We start from the raw sequence: 22,504 nt of genomic DNA, 5'->3' as shown, positions 1-22,504 counted from the left end.
AACTGCCCTCTGTTCCAGCAGCAAAATCACGAGCTACAGGACTTTCTAGACGAATTCAACGGTTGAAAATGTTGGCACTGATGTCAGGAAGACACAGCCCAAATATCGTGAAGATTCAACGGTCGGATCTCCGGAGATCGTCTCTTTTCTGGCCTGCTGTATCATTGAAAATGTAGACGGGAAAATGTGTTTTTCACTCTTTTTCTTGATCTCTATCTAATCTCTCTCTCTCGTATCATTGAAAACAGCTGCACAACTTCAAATTAAAGATGCCCTCTGATGGTTGACTAAGTCAAACAACCAATTGGGCCTAATTTGTTGGGCTTGGGCCATTACTTTCACATAAATGGAAACAAACTAATAAACCCAACAAATCTCCCCCTTTCCAATTATGTGGAAGAGTTCGCCATCCCGGCGATCGAGCAACATACCTTGAGCTTCTCACTTGCTAAAGCCTTTGTGAACATGTCGGAACCATTATCATCGGTATGAACTTTATCAAGTTCAAACAAACCATCTTCAAGACGTTCTCTAATCCAATGATACCGCACATCTATATGTTTTGTCCGCTTATGATACATAGAATTTTTAGCCAAATGAATCGCACTCTCATTATCACAAAGAACCACATATCGTGATTGCTTAAACCCAAGGTCTTGTAGAAACCTTTTCATCCACAATAGTTCTTTGCACGCTTCTGTTGCTGCCATATACTCAGCCTCGGTCGTAGACAATGCAACACACTTTTGTAACCTTGATTGCCATGAAACTGCTCCCCCTGCGAAAGTCATCAAATATCCAGAAGTGGATTTCATGTTATCTTTGTTTCCTGCCATATCTGAGTCTGTATAACCAACAAGCATCGGCTCTCCATTTCCGAATGTGATACCTAACTTTGAAGTACCTCGTAAGTATCTCATAATCCATTTAACCGCTTCCCAATGCTTCTTACCCGGATTTGACATAAACCGACTAACAACACTTACCGCATGAGCTATATCTGGCCTAGTACACACCATAGCATACATCAAGCTACCAACTGCTGACGCATATGGAACTATATCCATCTCCTCAACATCCTCCTTTGAAGTAGGACAATCTCTTTCTGTTAGCTTAAAGTTGTTTGTAAGAGGGGAACTAACCACTTTAGCATTCTTCATGTTGAATCTACTTAGCACCTTTTCAATGTATTGCTCTTGTGATATATGTAACGTCTTAGCACCTCTATCTCTAGAAATTCGAATGCCAAGAATCTGTTTTGCTGGCCCCAAATCTTTCATAGCAAAGGACTTGCTCAATTCTCGCTTCAACTGCGCAATTCTTTTAATATTTTTACCAACAATTAACATATCATCAACGTATAACAACAATATGATGAAATCATCATCACCAAACCTCTGAAAGAAAACACAATGATCTGAAGTTGTCTTTCGGTAGCCTTGCTTTCCTATAACCGACTCAAACTTCTTATACCACTGTCTCGGTGCTTGCTTCAACCCATATAAACTTTTCTGAAGTCTACAAACATAATTTTCTTTACCCTTAACCCGAAAACCTTCAGGTTGCATCATGTAGATTTCCTTATCCAAATCACCGTGAAGAAAAGCAGTCTTGACATCTATCTGTTCAACCTCAAGATCAAGACTAGCAGCTAATCCAAGAACCACTCGAATAGATCCCATCTTCACAACCGGTGAGAAAATCTCATCAAAATCAATACCCTTTTTCTGGCTGAATCCTTTAACGACTAACCTAGCTTTGTACCTTGGTTGTGAAGTAAGCTCATCTGTCTTCACTTTGAATACCCATTTGTTTCTCAAAGCTCTCTTGCCTTTAGGTAACTTCACCAGCTCATAAGTATTGTTCTCATGCAGGGAATTCATCTCATCTTGCATAGCTTCACCCCACTCTTTCTTATGCTCATCTTTCATTGCTTCTGAATAACATTCTGGCTCTCCCCCATCAGTAACTAATACATACTCATCAGCAGAATATCTAACAGAAGGATGACGGTCTCGGGTAGACCGCCTAAGTGGGACAAATGGGGGCACATCTGGTACTGGAATCTCTACCTGCTCCGGAGCATAATCATCATCAGTACCATGTTCATCATTATGAACATCATCTCCAACATGTTGTGGAGTAACTGGATCCAAATCAACAAGATCAGCACTAGTTTGAGGAACTGAATCTGTCTTCTCAACATCTTTTAACATCTGATCTTCTGTAAAAACATCTCGGCTTCGTACAAGTTTCTTCTGAACTGGATCATTTAACCTGTACCCAAAATCATCTTCACCATAGCCGAGGAATACACATGGCTTAGTCTTCATATCAAGCTTTGACCTCTCATCTTTGGGAACATGAACAAAAGCTTTATATCCAAAAACTCGTAAATGACGGTAAGAAACATCTTTGCCGCTCCAAACCCTGTTAGGAACATCAAAACGCAAAGGAACACAAGGGTTTAGATTAATAATATGAACTGCCGTATTTAAAGCCTCACCCCAAAAGGAATCGGACAACCCTGCATGTGAAAGCAAACATCTAACTCTCTCAACCAAAGTTCTGTTCATCCTCTCTGCTAAGCCATTCAACTGAGGTGTCTTTGGTGGAGTCTTTTGATGCCGAATACCATTCTCCTTACAGTAAGCATCAAATCTGCCAATGTATTCACCGCCATTATCAGTCCGAATACACTTGAGTTTCTTTCCCGTTTGCCTTTCAACTAGTGTATGAAATTCCTTAAACTTTTCAAATACTTGATCCTTTGACTTTAAGGTATAAACCCACACCTTCCTGAAATGATCATCGATGAATGTAACAAAGTAGGAACATCCACCAAGTGTCCTAGTCTTCATAGGCCCACAAACATCCGAATGAACTAGATCAAGTATGTTCTCGATTCGAAAAGGAGAATGACTCTTAAACGCAACTCTGGTCTGTTTCCTGCCAAACAGTGAGAACACTTACTCAAATCAATACCACTAACACCCGACAACACATTCTTCTTGAACAAGATAGACATCCCCTTTTCACTCATGTGGCCAAGTCTTTTATGCCACAACTCAGTAGAATCAACATTGTCCACTGCGTTAACAATGTTCTGGATGATCTTCGGACGCGTGATGTATAATCTTGAGTCTTTCTTGCCTCTTCCCACTATCATAGAACCAAGAGTTAGTTTCCAAATACCATTACCAAAACCGTTATAATAACCATCATCATCAAGAATGCCTGTTGAAATAACATTAAGTCTCATATCCGGAACATGTTTTACATTATGCAAAACTAACTCCATTCCCGTGTCAAATTTCAAACAAACATCTCCAATACCAACGATCTTTGATAACCCGGCATTACCCATCCTAGCAAATCCATAGTCACCTGGAGTGTAAGATGAGAAGTGATCTCTACAAATTGCAACATGACATGTAGCACCACTATCAACAATCCAACTCGTGTCATCATGAGCAAGATTGATCATATCATAATCAATACAAACAAAGAACTCATCTGTGATAGCGTTAACTTCAACCTTATCATCATCACCACCATCACTTTTCTTTTGTTTATTCTTGTCATATGCCTTTTTCTTCTCATTCTTCAACTTTGGACAATACCACTTTGTGTGCCCCTTTTCATGACAATTATAACACTCAACGTTAGCAAATTTGCCTTTGCGTGAGCTGCTACGATGATTGCCTCTTTTACCCTGACCTCTACTATGACTTCTCCCCCGCGTTTCTGTGACCAAGATATCTGACTGTGAAGAGGAACCTTGTGACTTTCTTCTCATCTCTTCATTCAAAATACTACCCTTAGCCAATTCCATGGTGATAGTACCATTCGGTGCAGAGTTGGACAAAGATGTCCTAAAAGTCTCCCAAGAGTCCGGTAATGTACCAAGTAACCAGAGACCCTGAATCTCATCCTCAAACTTGATACCCATACCTGCAAGCTGATTTATAATACCCTGATATGCATTTAGGTGATCTGTAATAGGAGTCCCATCATGATACTTCAAAGCCATCATCTGCTTAATTAAGAACAACTTGTTATTCCCAGTCTTTCGTTCATATAACTGCTCAAGCTTTTTCCATAAGGCTTTAGCATCAGTCTCCCCAGTAATATGATTCACAACATTATCATCAACCCACTGCCGAATATACCCACATACTTGTCTATGCAAAATTTTCCATTGAGCATCAGATTTTTCCTCAGGTTTATCCTCAGTAAAAACAGGCAAATAATAATCTTTCACATAAAGAAGATCCTCCATTTTACCTTTCCAAACATGATAATTTGAACCATTTAAACTAATCATTTTACTTGTATTAGCTTCCATCTTTCACACAAGTCAAATCAAATAACCTAGCTCTAGATACCAATTTGATGGGAAAATGGTCACAACGGGCAATCTACAAAGCGGAAACAAACCCGTTTGACAAGCATTTCCCGACCCGTATGAACCCGTGAGGAAACTAACAAACAAGCTATATCAAAACCAACCCAAATCAGTCCCCAAATCTGTTCCAAATCAGTAGCTAAACAATAATCAAGCACACACTAAAACACGAGACTTTTTACGTGGAAAACCCCTCAAAATCGAGAGTAAAAACCACGGGACTCGTAAGCCACTTAAATTCCACTATCATAAACAAGGAGAGCAATACAATAATCCTTCTCTAGCTCAACTAGAGGTATACAACATCATCATACTCTTGAACAACAATAATCAACAAGTATATGAAGAAATTAAAGACAAAAGATGAACAACACTACCAATAAACTGCCCTCTGTTCCAGCAGCAAAATCACGAGCTACAGGCCTTTCTAGACGAATTCAACGGTTGAAAATGTTTCGAAAGTACTACTAATTATTTATCGTATCATAATGCAATAATCAGATCAGATACACTTGTTCAACTCAAGCATTAATATATAGCTCCAAACATTATATAGCATAAATTCAGAATAACAAACCTCCAGCATTAAGTTTCCCAATATTTCGAATCGAGTCAATAGTAGCCAACGAAATTTGTGGAAAGCTAGTTCCAAAAGCTAACAAAGTTATATCTGCAATCGTATAATTCCATACTTTTTCATATCTATAATTATTATTATCAACTACCATTCGAGTTTGTTGAACAACGTGTTCCATAGACTTAAAAAACCTTGCAGTTATAGCTGATAAACCAATAAAACAATAAGCAAGTGCTAAAATATACAAAAATGCACGAAATCCATTTCCTAGTGAAGTTTCAAAATGAAATATAAAATATCCTTTTTCGCATGCCTTTTCCATAATTAATGTCGTTTAATTTCTGTACGGATGTTGTTGAATCGACATTATGTACAGAAACTATGATCGTTGATCATCATGAATTGACGATCTGAAACAGGACGTGATAATGAAATTTGGAATTGTTGTGAATAAAAAAAAGGGAATGAATTTGTGTATTGTTGCATGAAACGATGTCGTATTTCCTGAATCGCTGGAGAAAGTGAAAGGCGATATTGAGACGTGGGAATCAGTCGACCACGTAATCTTCTGATTGGTTAATTAATTAATACTACACTGTATTTGTTTGATTTGTTGAGTGAACTTAAAAAAATTAGTTAAATTATTATTATTTTATATTTATTATATTATATTATAGATACATAATAAAAAGGAAAGTGATATGTATACAACCTCAAATTGTTATGTACACGACCTGAATGCTTTACAGTGTTATACTGTATAATACTGTAAAATATGATGGTTGTGTACATAACAAAAATAGATTGTATACATATCACCACCACCCTAATTAAAAACGTGATTTTTGGAAATATATGACGTGGATTTAACTATTTTAATGGTAGATATTTATAGCTAGGTACTGACTTTTTGCTCACCGACTATTCCAGATTGATCTATTTTATGTTTTTTTTTACGAGTTGATATACAAAATGCAATCATCATTCATTAATTTATAATATTACATTAGAGCAAATTTGGGATACTATTGGTGAATAGTGATCCTTTCAAGTTTAATCTACTAGTACGTTGTGTAGAAACAGTTGTACTCAAAAAAACTCAGTACTAAACTACAGTGATTTTATTTTATTTTTTTTATTTTTTTTACCATTTTCCTTTCATTTTCCCCACCATTTTTACTAAAGGCGTTCAAAAAAAAGTTTTACTATTTTATTTTTTAACTTATTTTTCTCACAAAAACGTTATCCTTCCTTCTTATTTAGCTATTTTTACCCTTCTTTTTCCTTACAATTTCCGCTTAACTTTCGCCAACAACATTTCGTATATACTAAAATAGAAAGTTGAGATTCGCGACAACGCGCGATAAGCCCTCTACTAGTTTAAAACATTAACACTATCTTAACATTTTTTATTAAGGGTGTTTTTAAAGTTTGCTTCAAAATGGAAGGACTATAGGAATTAAAGTAGGTTCTTCACTAGAAATTATCAATGTTAAACCACCTAGCTACCCCATTGGAGTTTTATGTAAGGGTGTACTAGAGCTTAACTCAATAAGAGATCGATTCGAACCACGTTTGAGCCTGCGTTGATCATTTAGTGATTTAAGCTCGTGTTTCTTATATCGAGCTCGAACCAACTCGCGAGCACATACGATTATTATTAATCATTTATATTTATATACATTAAATATTACTATGTATTATTCGTTTTTCTAAGATAAATATGGAGTAATAATAATAACACATTAATATTTACCTAATAACAATTATTAAATATAAATTAGACAAACTTTGACGAGCCGAGCTCAACCTTAATATATTAAGCTCGAAAAAAGTCAAACTCGAACTCTTTCTTAACTAGCCGAACTCATGCCTAGTCGAGTGCCTCGAGCTCGAGTTGACGAACCGAGCCGAGCTCAACCAAAATATAATAAGCTCGAAAAGGCCAAACTCAAACTCTTTAAATCTTAAACTAGTCGAGCGCATCTCGATTTGTCTACACCGCTAATTCTATGTTCTACATGTAGCAGACAGCCTTAACAATGAATCACATCGAACCCATGCCTATGAAGCCAATTTTGCCGTATCAACTAAAGTCTGGTCCTTGAAACAAAACCAACACCACACCGAGTGTTAGCGCACCAGAAGCGTATCCATTTTGTTAGAGACAAGAATGCTAAAAATACTGTAATATGTTATATAGCAAACGATAATTAATATACCCGGGTAGAAACAATCTATAAATCTAATCATCTAACCAAACAACACCACAAAACTCAACAATATTCAGAGATGTTTGACTCAGCATAACAGCAAAATTACGAGAAAACTTTCTTGTCGGTATGATAAATTTGCAATAGCATTAAAAGTCAATACGCTACTTCGAAAAAATTCAAGTGATTTGATGAAGGAAAAACTGACAACAATGAAAAGAAGTACTAGATTAAACAATAACTCAGTTTAATCTTCGTCTTCACCTTCATTTTCAGCAATGTTAAAGTATCGTAGCTCATAAACATTGCGATCCTTGTTGGAAGAGATGACGCGAAGCCAGTCCCTCACATTGTGCTTCTTCAAGTACTTCTTAGTGAGGTATTTAAGATACCTGAAAATATGAAGCAACTATCATCACCACATTTGAAAAAAAATAGTTAAAAAAATATATCAACATACAGTATAATTCAGAAAAAATGTGACTTTATTTAAGATCATGATGATATAGTAACAGCTTGATTCAGCTTTCATTTTTTCAGAGCAATGCAATCTTTTTATACAAAACCACACGAGTATAAGTAATCACTTGTGCATATCATGTGCACACGTCAATTAGACTAGAATTCTTTGGAATAAAATAAAAGCCTCCTCCAAAACAATTGGACGAAATGTGTGCATATATGTCATGTTTCGCGACCATGCATCTTGACAACAATCTTTCAAAAATGAAGTTTAGAGTTTGAAAATATAGTAGATAAAATACAAGTAAACTATATTTTAAATCACTAAAAAAATTCTAAAAAATACATGTAAACTTTTCTATGGAAAATGTGTTCCATGTACTCGGTTTATATTTAGAGTATGTTTGAGACTTCGAGATTATTTTCTGCTTTTATCAGCTTATTGAAACTTAGAAGTATTAATAAGCTCATGCTTTATTTAACCTTATGGTCCTTATGAGCTTCTTAAGGTTAGCTTATAAGCTAAAAGGTGAAGTTGATGAGCACATAACCGTCGAACAACGTAATCACGTACAATGAACTGCCCAAAACACCCCCTTAATTGCACTTTTCGAGCTTATTACAGTACCTAACCGTACACCCTATATCAATTCACTACCCATTAAGACACTTCTGTTTCTATTAATCTGTTATTGCACTTACTAATCACACTCCCAAAAGTACTACTACAGCTTCATACAACAAAGCAACTGATAGCCAATGATGATACAACGCCAAGATCAACTTACAATACATTTCAAGTATTTTGCCCAAAAACCTTCAGATTTTGTCCAAAAACCTCCATAATTTGCCTAGAAACCTCAATTTTTTTGCCCCAATCCTCCATATTTTGCCTAAAAAATTGCTAAAGCTTTTAAAAAAAATTTTTGCCCCGGGTGAAAAAATCCTAGTTCCGCCACTCGTACTTCGATACAGGTATAATAAACCTACATAAATCTGTATGCAAACATTACATTTCCTAAATCACATTACTAAGTAATTGACTTCAATCTACTTCCAAAACTATAATAATAAGATCAAAATCAGAATTAGGTAAAAGTTTAGATCAATATACCTTTTGGAGAAGTTACTATCAGCAGTAACCGAGATTTTGTTTTTCTCGCGAGAAATTGACACAGTGTCACCGAGATTACCAGCTTTACCACCAACTTTAATTCGTTCCTGAAGAAATTTCTCAAGTGATGCAATTTCCATGATTTTATCCTCAACAGGCTTACCGCAATCGATAACGAACGTTACGGTCTTCTTTTTCCCGCCTTTGGCTGCTGCTGCTCGACTCATATTGGCAACTGAAATAAAATGAATTAACGATAATTAAAATATGAAATTGATGTAAAATGTATTATTAAAAACGATTAGATGCAGAAAATGGAGGGAGATTGGGATTGATAAATGAAGTTTCGTACCTAGGGTTTGAAATATGCGAGCTGCAATTCGGATACTGGTTTGCGGAAAGATGGAGGGGAGATAAGTTTTTAGGGTTTTAAATTGGTTTCTGAGTGGATTAAATGTTGGGCTCATTCAGCCCATGAGTAAAACTTGGGCCATTTATCTAATAAGCTGATTGGACCTTTCAATGTAAATCAATCAAATATTTTAACACGAGATATATTAAACGAGGTTAAAAAGGCGCGACAAGGGGTTAAAACAGTCTGAGACCTTAAAGGGTGAGTCGGGGTCGAGATGGACGTTGACTAACGTTGACTTTTAAATATAACAATATATAATTTTAAAGCCATAAAACTTTCGTTGACCAGTTTGTGCATATAATCATTATTACCGCTAATATAATACAAAAATTAACACTAAACTACTTCAATTTTGATTGAATTGAGTAATTGACCGAATTTAACTGAATTTTTAGTTTTGACCGCGTTAACCCGACATTTCCCGACTTTTGATCGTTGACCAACTAATTAGATGCTGAGACGGAGTCGAGACGAGTTAGTACCAAAACGCCGCAACAGTCGTAATGGACGTCGTTTGCAACCATGACTTATAGACACCTCAACACTAGTAAATTGATGACCATATAGCCAGGAATTGAACCCGGGTGGTGTGCATCATTGGACAACTCGGTGGCCACTCCGGAAAGCCTGTGTTGTTATGTATTTGGTAATTGGTAATGAGATTTGAAAGATCTGATTACGTTATACGATGCTTGCTGTAATATAGTAATACACTGAATATATGATTACTACATATGATATATCATTTTAATAACGCAAACTTACATAGCAAACACGAATAAACAGAAAAATGCAGCCTTTTGGAAAAATGAAGCCTGATTTTCATTCTTTGTTGAAGTAAGCGACAATATACATTTTCATTTTTAAATTTCGAGTCTCTCAAATCGGAATTATATGATTTTTTTAGTTTAACTTGATAAACATTTTTAATTAATTATTTACGATATTTAAACATACTATATGTCATTGTTGTAAATGAAGGATTAATGTGCAAGGTACAACTTATAACTATATGACCAAATTCATTTGAGTTTTCGGGGTCACACACATATACACCGAGACGTCAAATAAAATATATATATATATATGATGTATATATATTACTCAAGTAACAAAATAGTAAATCGAAATTAATTCATGAATAGTAAATGAAACGAAATTAATTAATTATTATTCACATGAAAGCGATATGATATAAATTATTAATTATAAGTTACATAATATACCCCTAAAGTATTTGAGAAATACGACTTTGAAAATGATCTTGATTTTTTTGATTTGCTTTTTGCTACCAAACAAATGAAGTATGATATTACATCAGACAAAGAAATCGAAAACAAGATTTTAAGAACGTGTTTTTATTTTATTCACCAACTTGTGAAGTCTTTTAGACTTATATATATATATATATATATATATATATATATATATATATATATATATATATATATATATATATATATATATATATATATATATATATATTCATTCTTTCTTTTGGCCTGAACGAGAGAATTGAAAGAGAGAAAGTAAGAAAAGAAATAACATTGTTTCATACGGAGTATTATTTTGGGTTCATAATATTAATCAAAAGTTGATTAATTATTATTTGGGTTTGGACTAGCATCCATTGACGTTATTTGAAGTGTAGTGTGTACTATCCAAAGAGACGATCATACTTTTGATCGTAAGTTTCTCTCCTTCAATCAGTTTCTTCAAGAAAGGTATATCGTTTACTCACTTTGTGAATTACATATTTTGACAATTATTAGTGGTGTAACTGGATCTCATTGGGATAAAATAATCGTGTGCAAGTTTCATTAAATATATGAATATTTAATCTTGTAAATGTTTTATGAAATAATAAAATATTATTATTTTAACTATCCGCTGCGTTAATTTGAATTGATAAAAGTACACACGATTTTCCAACAGTAAAAACCCCATATTACACTCGTTTAAAGGAGAGCGAGAAATCCAACCTCTTTTCAACTCTTCTCTGGCCACCACAAAATATTCATCTTAAACATGTTGTTTCCAACCCTTCCCTGACTACCACAATATATTCGTCCTAAACATGATTCGAACCTAAGAGTCTGAGACCTCTTGCAAAAAACTCAAGGCCTCAACCACTGAGTTATCTTGTGATAATTTAATTATAATTATGAGTGAATTTATTAAAAGTAGTAGTGGAAATAATAATTTTTAGAAAGAAATAATTGTGCAGTTGGTCCCTCCATTATACACCAAAAAGCTAACAGCGTCCCTCAAGTTTTTTTTTTGTTGGCTAACAGCATCCTTCCATTATCACCTTTTATGATGCCGAGTCCCTCCGTCTGAATGTCGTTAAATAAGTCCGTTAACCGTTGACATGTGCCTTACATGTGAGGGTAAAATTGTCTTTTTGCCCTCTTGATTTGAGATGTTACATTGGGGTTTTCATTTTGGGGGTATTCTGCAATTTTTCTTCAACATCTTTCTTAAAGCCACTCCATTAAATCTCAATCAACATCACTTGCAATTTCTCTAATAAACCTAATAATGGACCACCAGACCTCATTTCCATCATCTCCTCAATCCTCCGTACATCAATCATCTTCTTCTTCCATCTTCCGCTTCGCATCATCGTCGAAGAACGGGCAGAGTTTGTCCGATTTAAACCGCTTATTATTTCATGTTCTTCATCATCTTGTTAGTTCACCATCGTCATCATTAACATTGAAATAAACACTCATTTATTTATAGAATTCATTTACAAAGTCAGATTACTATCACTTCATTTTTTTATTCTTCGTGAAACCTAAATTCAAAACGATGAGGTCCATGGAACAACTCAGCATGTTTCTGATCAAATTGAAGATGGATTCCGATTTATTTTCAGTAACTACAGCTTCGTGAGGCATTTATTTCAGTTAATCTTCACTCTTCAAGTCCAGATCTCAAAGTCAACAAATGAAGGATTTGGTCAACAAAGCAATTGGGATGAAATATTGTGTTTCAAGTGTTATAAGCTATTTTCGAGCATTTCTATGATCAGTTCATACAACTTCTGCTTGATAATTACAGCTTGAAATGCATCAGAAGATGATTTTGATTTTTGAAGTTCATATGAATGTTTTTCAACTGTTCATCGTTGATTCTTCAATTCAATGATGTTTTTTAGATGAAGATTGTTCTAAAAACTCCTTAATCGATGCCATTGGATGCTGTTTTCATTGCTTATACGATTTAATTTGCTCTAATTTGAATTTTTAATTTTAAGATTAGTGAAGATGATGACGAACTGAAACAAGCAGATTCAGATTGAACTTTATTGGGAAGAATAAGTTGAGCAAACTTTAGATTCAGATGAAAAATAGGTAAAAGACGATTTTACCCTCACATGCATTGCACATGTTAAGACTTAACGGACTTATTTAACCGCATTCAGACGGAGGGACTCGGCATCAAAAAAGGTGATAATGGAAGGATGTTGTTAGCAAAAAAAAAACTTGAAGGACGCTGTTAGCTTTTTGGTGTATAATGGAGGGACCAACGGCACAATTATTTCTTTTAGAAAATAGAAAATATAACCGAAATGAAAATCAGTCAACTTACGAGGGTTGCAACTGAAATTATGCCTAACAGTCGACCTTCAGGCGTCAGCCCAAAATTGCAAACCCTCTGAAAATAAGAAATAGAGAGAAAAAGATGGAGACGGAGTGGTACAACGATGTTCCGTGTTCTTCGGTCGCCGTCGAATCCATCATTAGCGTCGGAACTGTAAGTACTCCGGCCAATAAAAATTCCTTTTTTCAGTTATTAAATATTCAAACCAGTGCAAATCAAATTCTATAATTCTGTAGGCCGGATTAATTTGGGGCTCATGTGCTGGATCATATGATGCCAAAAAATTAGGTAAACCAACTTTTTACAGTTTACTACATGTTTGTTTCATGAAATTTATGATTGATTGATATCCCAAATTCAAATCTTTGATCTGTTTTGTTACTAATTTGACATACACATTAGTTAATAGTAGTATTATTAATGAAATTGCAATGTGGGTTTAATCAATTTTGCTTTATGTTAAACTAAAAATGGAAGCTTTATTTGTGGGGGCAGTTAATTTTGCATTTGGAAGATGATTACTTTTTTAAACTGTTTTGTTGGTTGGATGTGATTTAGGGCTGACAGGCATTGATCGTGCTTCTTTCGTGGTAAGTTTCGTTGTTTCGTATAAACGTAGCAATTGCCTACAGTTAGTAGAGTTTTTTGCCATTTTAGGTTGAAAATTTGATAATAGTATGGAATATGCTAAATGGTTAACTACCTAAATTTTGTTTAAGAAGTTTATAACCTTAAGTTGGTTGTGAATTATAACCTTAAATTTAGTTAAATTAAGTAACTTTTTGTGTTTAGACTAAAAATTGCTGTTTTAGTGTTTTGTGGTTGTGAACTGTAGTCCGTTACAATGTAATCGTAAGTGTAAGCTTATAATTTATAGGTCGATCGTTGTGAATTTTGAAATCAAATGTATAGTCATTTGGGAATGGGCGTGTTAAAACATTTTTTATTATCGTGATTGATTCGAGAACCGAAAATGGCATACCTAATTGTATATTTTTAAACAGTAATTCTACATTGATTAATAGTCTTGAACCGAAAATGGCATACCTAATTGTATCTTTCACTTGCAGGGCAAGACTGTTGGTAAATATGGGTTTCAATGCGGTAATTTCATAGATGCACCTTCATTAAGCTAACAACCTTTTTTTAATCATGATTATGTTAAGTTTATCAGTAACTTTGTGAAGATGTTGGCTAATTTTTTTTTTTTTTCTCTTATATTTTGTTCAGGACTCTTTGCTGGAATTTTTTCGTTTACGCGATGTGGCATGCGAAGATACCGTAATAAGAGTGATTGGGTTAGCTACATTATATCTTTTAACATAATTTACATTTTATTCTAATAAGCATACATTGGTCATGATACTGTGATCAATAGCTATTTAACCATCAATATTAGTATTAGTGTCCCATTTTTGTCATTTTAGTGTGGAACATTTGAGAAAGTTTCACCTTTTTATGATATCAAAAAAAGATTATTCAAACAAAGCTCTTCAAGTTATCGTTAAGGTACATTAATCTGTTGTACAAAGTAGTCAATATTGATTTTTATATGGCAGTTATCAAACAATACAAGTCTTTTTTTCACCTTAACGGCATCTTAGGGCCATCATTAGAAAAATCCTATCAAAATTGACCATATTGGAAAACCTTTACCAAATTTTCCGACTTAATTTGTATGGATCAAAGCAATGCAGAATATTTTGCTAGTTTATGATATTGCCACTCGATTTATGCATGAATATTCAAGTGTTTGCTTTCAAACAGGTGAATGCTTTAGTAGCAGGCGGGGTTGCAGGGGCGGCCATTGGTGCTGGAACTCGAAACTGGAAACAAGTTGCAGTGATGACCGCTTTTCTTTCTGGATTTTGCGCTATTGCCGACCAATCAAGAGCAATCTGAATCATTGTGTACTACTACGTAAATTGTTAACACCTATAGAGATGTTTGGTAATATAGTTGAGCACCAAATTTATATGAACTAACTTCAGAATTTTGAGTTTTGCCTTGAATTAGAATATGAATATGATTTTTAGCAGAACCATGTTATATTGTTATTGACAGATTTCATTTCATTGGGTTTATTATACATATGATCTTGCTATATTTGGTCATTTGATGTTATCTTATGATGGATGCAAATATATTGTCCGTATTCATGTCTTGTGCACCGAGTGTCATGTGGATATTACCACCACCACCGCCTATACACTATTTGATTTATATTTTGACCCATTAATATTAATATAAAACAATTTTGTGATATATGAGACAAATAAAAAAGTGGTTTATTACATTTTTTATACTCCGTATATTTTTACATAAATTGTGAAGGTGAAAATGTGATTCTTAACATGATAGTTTGTATTTTTTATCCCTTTTTTTATTTTGTGAAAAATATATTCTCAAATATACTACCTATCTATAGGGTGAGGATCCAGAGAGAACCAGAGGTGGTAGAGAACCGAGAGAACCAACAGCTCGACCTTCAATCTGCGTGCAGCTCGAGTCAATCTGCGTGCAAATCGAGTCAATCTGCGTGCAGATTGAGCTTGTTTTTGGGTGCAGGCACACTCTGTTCTTCGTAAGAAATTGAATCTCTCAAAATCAAACCTATAGCAAATATTAAAAACGCAGATTTATTAGGTTTCATCTCGTGAATCTATATGCAAAGTTTCAGATTCTAACACCTAGATTTGAGCTCGAATTCGTGAGTTCATATACAAAATTCACCTAGTCAATCGAATGTACAGATTCTTAAATCAATCGAATTAATGTTTGAAATTGATGTTACCTTGTTCCAATAGCAGTGACTAGAAGATTTTGTGAAGGATTCAAGGTCTGAAAACAACTGAATCATAAAAATCAAAGTTACAGTTCATCTTCGTCCATTCGTTCACTGTTCATCATGAAATTGAGGAATTCGATGATGATTTGGAGTATAATCCTTCAAGGAAGTTGATAATCGCAGCCTTATGATCTTGTTTCATCGATTTTAACTTTCAATTTTGTTGATTTTGATGTCTGATAAAATTAGTAAAATCGGCAGGTGAGGGTTCGCTGGGTTCTCTGATGCAGAGTTCTTTCAGGATCCTTTCACCCTATCTATAAACCTTCAATCATTACAAGATTTAAAAATAAAAATAATAGAATATATGCATTAGATATGGTAACTAGTGCATGATTCTATGATTTTGTTATTATTTTTTTAACACAAAACACACACTCTTGTTGTTCATGACGAGAGTTGAACTAATGGCGGAACTTGAATCTTATAATCAAAGGGTCATTACTATCAATTTGCAAAATGCAGGGGGATATATGATTAAAAAATATAGTTTTAAACTCATTGTCACTGGTGAGGTACCCACCCCTTCTATAATACCTTATCTTTCGCCTCCTGTCACGAACTTACGATCTTAAAGTCATGAACTTACGATCTTAAAGTTGACGAGTTCCTTGGTACCTCAAGATGTGATCACTAGTGCATGATATCTATATACCAAACCAATATTTCATTACTTTGAATATATGAAATGCAAAAATGTCTTTCTCTATTAGTAATAACAAAATTGTTTAGGTAAACATAAAATCTAAAACAGCTTTGTAAGTTGTAACTAGAACATCATTACAATATAAATATATAATAATATAATATCACAGTTATTGTCATAAGGATAATGCATATATATACTTTTAAATAATATTTGAAACTTGTGTATTGAATAAAACAAGTAAATCTAGAAAACAAAAACAAATAATATGCTGGGAACATTCTCCACGTCATAACTCATAAAGATGGCTAAAATTATGGAGATACAGGGCATGGGCTTCATATAATGAAAAAAAACAAGAATCAAATGTCAGTCTTCTGGTTTTGATAATCTAATTTTTTCTTGGGATCACTATCACTCTATTCTATCCTATCCAGTGTAAACACTTTTCCAACAAAAAAACTATCTGTTTCTTTGTTGATGTTCTCATTTAATCTAACAACTTTACTTTACAACAGACATTAATGGAGGTTGAATATCAAGAGGTTTGCTTTCAGTTTCTCCTTCTTTGTTTGATTCATTCTCTTTGGTTCAGATTGATAAATATATGTGATGTGTTATAGAAGTTAAATCTTTAGTGAATGGTTGTTATGTATTTGTCATATTCTTTAGTTGAATCTAGAACCCATGTGGGTGTTATGTATATGTTATACACAAACTGATTTTTTTAGCAAAAATGGGTGTGATGTTGTTTTTATTATAAAGATTGAATCTTTATCAAATGAGTATTCTGTATTTGTAATAAAAATTTAATCTTTAGCAAATGGGTGTTACTTATGTGTCATAAAAATTGTATCTTTATTAGATGAGTGTTATGAATGTGTCATAAAAATTGAATCTTTGGTGATGCTTTACATACACTTTTCAGGAGTATATAAAAAATTCAAGAGGAGTTCAGCTCTTCACTTGTAGATGGCTACCTCTTTGTTCACCAAAAGCCCTTGTCTTCCTCTGCCATGGTGTGATTTATCTCTTTTACACACACACACACACACACACACACACAAAGTTGTGATTTAAGCTTCATTAATGTTTGATTTTGCATCTGGTAATGTTTCTATTGCAGGTTATGGCATGGAATGTAGTGTCTTCATGAGAGGTTACACATGTTCTTTTTAACTCTGATTTTTAAGTCTTTTTTTTTTTTGTGTGCCATTTTTGCTTTGATATATGATGTTCTTTATTTTAGATTATTTGTCTGTTCATTCATATCCTTTTCATTTAAGTTTTTTGCCATCTTTTAATATTTTGATCATGTATGCCAAGTTACTAACCACTAAAATAATACTAATATAGTAATATAGTACTGTCCACATTTTGACTTTTTATTGCTTTGCTTCAAAAGATAATACAACAATAACCATCTTGGTTTTAGATCAAATAATGAAATCCATATTAACAACATTTTAAAGTGTCATCACTGCTTGCTCTGTTTGGTCAAATTATGAATCCAATCATGAATTACTTGTAGTCAAAACTTTAGATAATACATTAATACTTATTCTTTTTGCAGTTTTAAGTGTTACATAATTCATAGTATCTGTATCATGACATGGTTATTGATTTTATGATTGATCAAGTATCTCTTACTTTCACAAATTTGATTTACTAAGTTTCATAAAAAGATGATTCTTGGTTGTGGGATGTGGGACAAAGCTTGCGAGCTACGGGTATGCAGTGTTTGGAATAGATTATGAAGGGCACGGGCGGTCTATGGGGCCACGTTGTTACATCAAGAAGTTTGATAACATCGTTAGCGATTGCTGCAACTACTTCAAACTAATTTCTAGTATGTCCAAATAAACCTTTTGTTTTTAGAATGAAACCAACACGGTTTACATGGTCTTATCGATCTCAATCTATTAAGAACTCTTCTTTCGACTTGTTTAAAGTGAAGATTTGTATCGAATGTACCAGGAAAAGACGAATACAAAAACAAGAAAAGATTTTTATATGGAGAATCAATGGGTGGTGCAGTTGCTCTTCTTGCACATAAAAAAGAAGCCAGTTTCTGGCATGGTGCCATTCTTGTTGCTCCAATGTGTAAGGTACTAATAAGGCTGTCGTTAACATGTATAAAAAGGCTTGTACAATTCAATAACTACTACTAGAAAGTTGATATATAACCCATATGTACAATACTTTTATTCGTGTTAATAACCGTCCCAAGGGTCGTCGTAGAAAAATACACTATGAAAGGTGATTATTTGATTTATTTTTTCATTTTTGTATAGTAAATATCATACATCTTATTTTTCATGAATAGATATCTGAGAAGGTAAAGCCTCACCCAATGGTGATAAATATACTAACAAGAGTAGAAGATGTGATTCCTAGATGGAAGATTGTTCCTACAAAAGATGTCATTGATGCTGCCTTTAAAGACCCGATTAAGAGAGAAGAGGTACTCGTTAATATCCATTAAAAATCAAAACGCTAATGCTGTAATTTCACTTGTGCCGTCTCTTGTGTGCAGATACGTGGGAACAAATTGATTTATCAAGAAAAACCCAGGCTCAAAACAGCTCTTGAATTGCTTAGAACTAGTATGCATCTTGAAGACACCTTAAATGAGGTAACTTTACAAATCTACCCTTCATTCATTGACTAGCAGTTTTGTTAAACGGATAAGATTTTCAATGTTCAAGCAGACTAGCGGTTCTATTCTTGTCAAAATAACAATGTCGACGTTTTTGGCAGGTAACATTCCCTTTCTTCGTGTTGCATGGAGAAGCAGATACAGTGACAGATCCAGAAATAAGCAAGGCTTTGTATGATCAAGCAAGCAGTAACGACAAAACCATAAAATTATACCCTGGAATGTGGCACGGATTGACAGCTGGCGAGACTGACGACAACATTGATATCGTGTTTGGTGACATCATTTCTTGGCTCGACAAACGATCTAGTGACGAACTTACGACTGCTACTACCCATGACAATACAACCGCCATTGTATCACGTCATCAATCCATACATCGAGATTGTGATCAAGGCCGCCATGTTTGTGTGCCAAAAGTTCCGCTGCATTCCGCCATGTAACCACCTGATCTTAAATTATATATTTGTGCAAGTATAAGAGCACCATGTTTATGTGCTAATTGTTAGAATAATAGATCAATGACCCAGCTAAAAAATAAAAACTTGTTTGTAAAAGGGAAAGTTATTCCAAATGCCAATTGCAATAACATATAACATAAACAATAATAACATAATAACATCAACATTAATAAGGGTGTTATAATAATAATAATAATATAGATATGGATAGTCAATTTTGGTGTATACATATAGTCAATTTTGGTACACAAAGTATGTATTTTTATATTGAGATTTTAGGCTATAAATACTCATGAATGCAAGCATTAAACTTGCACCATTTCTCACACTTACAAAGTGTTTCTTTCTTTCTCTCCATTATCATCTTTGTTCTTACACTTCATTATTAGTATTCTAAATCAAGAATCAAACCACTAAAGGTAGTTATAAGCCTACTGAATTATAACATCAAGAATCAAACCACTAAAGGTAGTTATAAGCCTACTGAATTATAACACGTTATCAGCACGATAATCTTAATACTAAATATGGTTGGCTCTACCACCAAAATGATATATGGTCGGTTATACCACCAAAATGATATATGGTCGGTTATACCACCAAAATGATATATGGTCGGTTATACCACCAGAATGATATAGGTCGGTTATACCACCTGAAAAAAATATATGGTCGACACTGTCGCCAAATTTTCATTTATGTTTACTAATATTTATATTTTTGTTATATAACATTTATTTATGATTACTTACACATGGTCGACACTGTCACCTACTTATCATTTATGTTATATTAAATTTATGTTTAATGTTTATATACTTATGAATATAAATTGACTCTAATTTATCATGATGTTTGTTTTAATTTTTGATAATAGAAAATGTCGAATCTGGAAAAGCTTAAATTTACTCCTTTAGAATCAACTGGAAACAACTACATGCCATGGGTTATAAAAGTAAAAATGCATCTTAAATCAATGGGCATTCTTGAAACCATAAATGAAAACAACACTTGTTCTGAAAAAGAACAAGCTACGGCATGTTGCTTTATTCATCAACATATTGATGAATGCTTACAAAATAATTATGTGACTGTAGAAGATCCCCATGTTTTATGGGAAGGTCTCAAAAGCAGATTCAATAATCAAAGAGAAATTTTACTTCCAGCTGCAATGGAACAATGGAGAACATTAAGGTTCCAAGACTTTAAAAAAGTAAATGAATACAGCTCAGCTCTGTATAATACATGTTCACAACTTAAATTCTGTGGACATGAAATTAGTGATGCAGACATGATGGAGAAAACTTTCTCCACAATGAATGCTGCAAACATCACAGTGCAAAGAAATTTGAGAATGCTAAAGTTCAAAACATATCCTGAACTTAATTCATATCTCTTAGTTGCAGAGCAAAATGATGAGCTATTAATGAAAAATCAGCAATCCCGTCCTACTGGTACACTTGCAATCCCTGAAGCAAATACTGCAAATAATTATAAACAGGGACAAGGACGCGGGCAAGGTCGTGGTTATAATAACCATCACCATCATCATGCCAAAAGCCATAACTATGGTAGAAACCATCCTTATGGTAATGGTAATGGGCGTGGACGTGGTCGTGGTCGTGGCCGTGGTGGTCAAAGAAATAGTAATCCACGAAAATATAAATATCAACCACAAAACAAGCCCATTAAACAAGATGTTGAAGAAAATTCTTCTAAAAATTCTGAAGAATCTTGCTACAGATGTGGTAGAATGGGCCACTGGGCTAATACTTGCCGAACATCTAAACATCTTGTTAAGATGTATCAGGATTCGCTGAAAGGTAAAGAAAAGGAAGTAAATTTTGTGGATAATATTGATCCAACAGTCACTGAGAAACCATCTGATTTATATGAAGATTTCTTGAATGTTTAAGTTGTGTGTTTTTTTGAAAAATAAACGATTTAATATCGTCTGTCTTTGTCATTATGTTTGCTAAATGTTTCAGTACTATCTATTTGCGTTTAAAATATTGTGTAATATTAATGTACTCACTATTTATTTCTTATATATGAAGTTCAATATGAATTTTGCTGGAATACAACATCAATCAAGTGGTGGAGATCTCTGTATAGCAGACAGTGGAACTACACACACTATACTTAAATCCGAGAAATATTTTATTGATCTAAAACCAACGGAAGGAACTATACATACAATATCAGGACCTGCTAACTTGATAAAAGGGATAGGAAAGGCAAATTTCATACTACCAAATGGTACAAAATTTTTAATAAATGATGCCTTATTTTCTCCCAAGTCAAGCAGAAATTTATTGAGTTTCTCCGACATATACCTTAACGGGTATGATTATCAGTCAGTGACAACAGAAAATGAGAAATATTTAAGTATCACTGACAAGAGTCATGTGGTTGAAAAACTGCCAAGACTTAGTTCTGGATTACATTATACACATATAAATGTACCAGAAATACATATGGTAGTTAACGAAAAATATATTGATCCTGGTGTATTCAGTTTATGGCATAACAGATTAGGCCATCCAGGATCAACAATGATGAAAAGGATTATTGAATGTACTCATGGACATCCACTAAAGGATAGAAAAATCCATCATGATACAATGGTTCCATGTACATCTTGCTCTCTTGGAAAATTGATAACTAGACCCTCACCACTTAAGGTTGAGAAAGAATCACCAATGTTTCTTGAAAGAATTCAAGGTGATATATGTGGACCAATTCATCCACCATGTGGACCATTTAGATATTTCATGGTTCTAATAGACGCATCTAGCAGATGGTCTCATGTTTGTCTGTTATCAAGCCGTAATGTGGCATTTGCAAAATTTCTTGCCCAAATTATTAAATTGAGAGCTCATTTTCCTGATTACACCATTAAAAGGGTGAGACTTGATAATGCTGGTGAATTTACATCTCAAGCATTTAATGACTATTGCATGTCTATAGGAATTGTTGTTGAACATTCTGTTGCTCATGTGCATACACAAAATGGTTTAGCCGAGTCATTGATTAAACGTTTACAGTTAATCGCTAGACCATTGATAATGAGAACAAAACTCCCTGTATCT

The 22,504-nt window shown here is 33.9% G+C and overlaps 4 protein-coding genes across 4 annotated transcripts in view; 2 read left to right on the top strand and 2 right to left on the bottom strand.

Moving 5' to 3' along the window:
* The window catches only part of LOC139877075 (magnesium/proton exchanger), a gene marked incomplete at its 5' end in the record, with an annotated part of 10,214 nt that extends 4,907 nt beyond the window's left edge, over nucleotides 1-5,307 (bottom strand). The window contains one exon of the mRNA XM_071864484.1: nucleotides 4,986-5,307. Within this exon, the coding sequence (XP_071720585.1) occupies nucleotides 4,986-5,307 (322 nt within the window). The remainder of the gene's footprint in view (nucleotides 1-4,985) is intronic.
* Nucleotides 5,308-7,230: 1,923 nt separating this feature from the next.
* LOC139877002 (large ribosomal subunit protein eL22y-like) lies at nucleotides 7,231-9,166 on the bottom strand. The gene is made up of 3 exons (XM_071864406.1): nucleotides 9,127-9,166; nucleotides 8,775-9,009; nucleotides 7,231-7,590 (listed from the first exon to the last, which is right to left on the bottom strand). Exons 2-3 carry the CDS (start codon nucleotides 8,999-9,001, stop codon nucleotides 7,446-7,448), a joined length of 372 nt encoding a protein of 123 aa, XP_071720507.1. The 5' UTR covers nucleotides 9,002-9,009; nucleotides 9,127-9,166; the 3' UTR covers nucleotides 7,231-7,445.
* A 3,664-nt stretch (nucleotides 9,167-12,830) lies between these two features.
* LOC139877579 (outer envelope pore protein 16-4, chloroplastic) lies at nucleotides 12,831-14,888 on the top strand. Its single transcript, XM_071865015.1, has 6 exons — nucleotides 12,831-12,951; nucleotides 13,035-13,086; nucleotides 13,357-13,388; nucleotides 13,869-13,902; nucleotides 14,029-14,096; nucleotides 14,566-14,888. Exons 1-6 carry the CDS (start codon nucleotides 12,880-12,882, stop codon nucleotides 14,698-14,700), a joined length of 393 nt encoding a protein of 130 aa, XP_071721116.1. The 5' UTR covers nucleotides 12,831-12,879; the 3' UTR covers nucleotides 14,701-14,888.
* A 1,765-nt stretch (nucleotides 14,889-16,653) lies between these two features.
* LOC139876729 (caffeoylshikimate esterase-like) lies at nucleotides 16,654-19,484 on the top strand. The gene is made up of 9 exons (XM_071864104.1): nucleotides 16,654-16,730; nucleotides 16,811-16,837; nucleotides 17,221-17,311; nucleotides 17,419-17,452; nucleotides 17,996-18,141; nucleotides 18,270-18,400; nucleotides 18,619-18,756; nucleotides 18,829-18,927; nucleotides 19,053-19,484. Exons 2-9 carry the CDS (start codon nucleotides 16,817-16,819, stop codon nucleotides 19,392-19,394), a joined length of 1,002 nt encoding a protein of 333 aa, XP_071720205.1. The 5' UTR covers nucleotides 16,654-16,730; nucleotides 16,811-16,816; the 3' UTR covers nucleotides 19,395-19,484.
* The last annotated feature ends 3,020 nt before the right edge of the window (nucleotides 19,485-22,504 follow it).

This window comes from Rutidosis leptorrhynchoides, chromosome 11 (genome assembly GCF_046630445.1).
Source record: "Rutidosis leptorrhynchoides isolate AG116_Rl617_1_P2 chromosome 11, CSIRO_AGI_Rlap_v1, whole genome shotgun sequence".
Lineage (NCBI taxonomy): Eukaryota > Viridiplantae > Streptophyta > Magnoliopsida > Asterales > Asteraceae > Rutidosis > Rutidosis leptorrhynchoides.
This window is presented reverse-complemented; position numbering and strand designations above follow the sequence as displayed.